General features: G+C 65.8%; 2 protein-coding genes across 2 annotated transcripts in view; one reads left to right on the top strand and one right to left on the bottom strand.

Moving 5' to 3' along the window:
* The window catches only part of KIFC1 (kinesin family member C1), a gene marked incomplete at its 5' end in the record, with an annotated part of 4,371 nt that extends 1,644 nt beyond the window's left edge, over positions 1 to 2,727 (bottom strand). The window contains 7 exons of the mRNA XM_029285856.1: positions 34 to 201; positions 410 to 583; positions 687 to 803; positions 1,007 to 1,135; positions 1,262 to 1,408; positions 2,225 to 2,423; positions 2,528 to 2,727. Coding sequence (XP_029141689.1) covers positions 34 to 201; positions 410 to 583; positions 687 to 803; positions 1,007 to 1,135; positions 1,262 to 1,408; positions 2,225 to 2,423; positions 2,528 to 2,727 — 1,134 coding nt within the window. The remainder of the gene's footprint in view (positions 1 to 33; positions 202 to 409; positions 584 to 686; positions 804 to 1,006; positions 1,136 to 1,261; positions 1,409 to 2,224; positions 2,424 to 2,527) is intronic.
* A 296-nt stretch (positions 2,728 to 3,023) lies between these two features.
* PHF1 (PHD finger protein 1) overlaps positions 3,024 to 3,215 on the top strand; it is an 8,210-nt gene continuing 8,018 nt past the window's right edge. Inside the window, exon 1 of the mRNA XM_029285855.1 lies at positions 3,024 to 3,056. Within this exon, the coding sequence (XP_029141688.1) occupies positions 3,024 to 3,056 (33 nt within the window). The remainder of the gene's footprint in view (positions 3,057 to 3,215) is intronic.

Raw genomic sequence — 3,215 nt, 5'->3', positions numbered from 1 at the left:
TGTGTGTGTGTGTGTGTGTGTGTGTGATGGTACCTCCTCCTCGGAAGAGACGGGCACGCAGGAGAGGTTGGGGACGTGCAGCTCCTCCGTGAACTGGCTAACTCTTCGGATCTCCAGCTCCCCGTTCTGCTCTGGCCGCAGCGACAAAAGATCCCGCAGCATCTCATTGTAGATCTCCAGGAAGTTGGCTGTGAACTGGTACTGGCGGGAGAAAAGGGGGGGGGAGAAGCGGGCTCAGAAAAAGAAGTGGGAGGGGAGCGGGCTCAGCCCGGCCCAGAAAACCCTGGGGTTCGTTTTCCGACTTTGCTGGCCGGGAGGGGGGGGGGGGGAGGATTTGGATGCCATTTACAAGAGACCCCCGTAAATCAGAGGGACCCCCCCCACACACACACACGCGCTTGCCCCTCACCTTCCACCCCTTGGCTTCCATCTCACGGGAGGCCGCAAAGATCTGTCGCACGGCCCGAGGGATCATGCCTGCCGTCTCGGGGCCCAGGTCATCGCGGCCCTCCATCGTGTACGTCTTGCCGCTGCCCGTTTGCCCGTAGGCGAAAATGCAGACGTGATACCCGTCCAAGGCAGACTGGCGGGGGGAGGAGGAGGAGAGAGCGTCCGGGAGGGTGAGTGCCTGGCCAAGGGTTGGGGGAGCCCCCCCACCCACCGCCCCCTCTGACCCCCCTCCCCACCTGAACAAGCAGGGAGATCTCCTCAAAGACGCTCTCCTGAGAGCTGGACGGGGGAAACACCCGGTCAAAGCTGAACTCGTAGCTGATGTCCTCCTTGCGCTCCCGGCCAATGTGGGACTGCGGGGGGGGGGAGGCAAAACAGGGGGCATGTTGTGAGAGATTGTCTCCCCCTGGGCAAAGCATTTCTCGAGAAACTCAGCTACTCATTCCTCCCCCCAAACACCACCCGCCTCCCTTCCAACGACATTCTCTATGCGGTGGGCCGTAGGTATCTACCCCACCCCCTCCGTGTGTGTGTGTTGGGGGGGGAGCAAATTTACCTCTTCTGCCCTGGAGAGCACAAGGCCCTTGTTGTTGTCGGCCGGGAAGCGCAGGTGGCTGGGGGGCTTCTGAGCCTGCCTCTCGCTGGCCAGCAAGGGCCGCACTCGGCAGAAGACGCGGATGTTCCCCTGGAAGGAGCAGAGCAAAAGGAAGGTGTGTTTTGTGTGTGTGTGTGTGTGGTAGTCAGGCAGCCCTTAGGGACAGAAGGAAAACCCCCTCCCCCAATGCACCCAGGCAGCTCCCTCCCTCCCCACCTTCAGCTCCTGCAGGGCGTTGTGCAGGCAGCGTCGCTCCATCTCGCCCACGTGCAGCTGCTCCTCCAGCAACGCCAGGCGGGCCGTCAGCGTCTCGTTCTGCTGCCGTTGCTCAGCCAGGCCCTCTTCGGCCACCAGCAGCTCCCCCTGGGCAGCCAGGAGGGTTAGGGTTAGGGTGTGCTGAGCCTCACCCCCCGCCCCCGAAAAGGGGAGGGGGGGAAACCTTCCCACCACCAGCCTCAGCCAGAGGGAGGGAAAGCGACCCAGCTGCGGGCAGAGCGGATGCTGGCAGAGCCAGGCAGAAAAGGGGCACAGACTCCGTCTTCAACCCCGTATCTGAAGCGACGAGCCGGCTTCCGTCCTTCCGCCCCTCAAAGCGCCAATCTGGGCCGCTTTGCAGCATTAACAAACGCCTGAAGCCGGCCAGCTGACCAGGCCAGAGGGAGGAGAGTAGCCTCTGCCGGTCTGGAACCCGCCACACACTGGATGGAAACATTCCTGCTTGGCCCAGAAAAGGCAATGACCAGCGACGAGGCTCAGGGGTGGCGAGAGGAGGAAGAAGAGGAGCACTGAGGGCCAGACGGGAAGCGGGTTCAGGAAAGGGCAGCCCTGCGTGCGGCGTCTGCCCCCGTGTCCTCCTATCCTCCCCCCCCCACCTGTCACTGCTTGCTAGCAAATGATTCAGTGAGTCCACAGCCCTTGAGCAAAACCTGGCCGCGTTGTGCTCCATAAAGCCAGAACAGCAAGCAAACAGAATTGCCCTCGATTCTGTTACCCGACGGAAGGACACAGACTGGGGCGCCTCTCCACCCTCTCGGGAGGCCCCGACTTTGCCACTTTGCACCGAGAGGGGAGAGAGAGAGAGGGCCGTCTCCTCGTGCCTCGCTGGGTGGCAAAGGGCAGCCGTGGGCAGCCAGCGAGGCGCCAGGAGTCGCCGAGAAGGCCCAGCCCGTCCTCTCTCACCTCTCGGACCCTCAGCCGGACGGCCAGCTCCCGGCTGCCCTCCGTGACCTCCTGGTTGACGGCCTCCAGCTGCCCGATCCTCTGGGCCTGGGCCCGGCACGTCTCCTCCAGCCGCTGCTCCTTCTCCAGCAGCTCCGACACTTTCTGGCCGCTCTCCCTGGCCTGGTCTCGGCAGGCCTGCAGCTCCGAAGCCAGCAGGCTGCAAAAGACCATGGGGGGGGGGGGTTAGCAGCAGCGGCCGGGCAAGGCCCCTTCAAAGCCCCTCGTCCGCCTCCTCCTCCTCCTCCTCTTCCTCCTCCTCACCTGGCCCGGCCGCCGAGCTCCCCATTCCGGGCGGTCGCCTCCTTCAGCTCCTGCTGCAGCCCCCCCAGCTGGCTCTTCAGGGCCTCGTTCTCCCCCAGCAGCCCCTGGATCCTCTCCTTGTAGGCGCCCACCTTGGCCTGCAGGTCGCCCACCTGCCCCTTCAGGTCCCAGGGGGCTCGCTTCTTCTCCCGCCCCACGGCTGGAGGGGCGGCCGGGGGGCCTGGGCAGAGGGAGAAAGCCGGGGTGAGGAGGAGGAGGAGGGGGCTCAAGGGTCCCCCCCCAGGAGGGAAGCGGAGGAGGGGGCTGGGGGGGCTGTCCTACCTTGTCTGGGAGGCGCTGCAGGAACCGTCCGGCTGTTGAGCCCTGCAAAGGGGGAGGGGGGAGGGGGAGGGGGAGAGCGCAGGGTGAGACCCTCCAAGGGGGTCCCGGGGGAATCTCCCACCCCCCCTCCGGCCCCCCCCGCCCGAAAGCCCCACCTGCTGCCGGGAGGGCGGCGATGGTGGCCCTGGCCGAGGACCGGCGTCGTCCTGCGGAGAGAGAGAGAGAGAGAGACCCGTTCAGGGGCCGGAATCCAGCGATCCCCTCCCCCCCCTTTGGCCCTCCCCCCCCCTCCCTTCCCTTCCCCCTCCCGGGGGCTGCTTACCGGTTTCATCTGGGGCGGGAGGGGGAGGGGGGGCTGCTGCTTACC

This window comes from Protobothrops mucrosquamatus, unplaced genomic scaffold (genome assembly GCF_001527695.2).
Source record: "Protobothrops mucrosquamatus isolate PMUCROS unplaced genomic scaffold, P.Mucros_1.0 scaffold2354, whole genome shotgun sequence".
NCBI classification, from domain to species: Eukaryota; Metazoa; Chordata; class Lepidosauria; order Squamata; family Viperidae; genus Protobothrops; species Protobothrops mucrosquamatus.
This window is presented reverse-complemented; position numbering and strand designations above follow the sequence as displayed.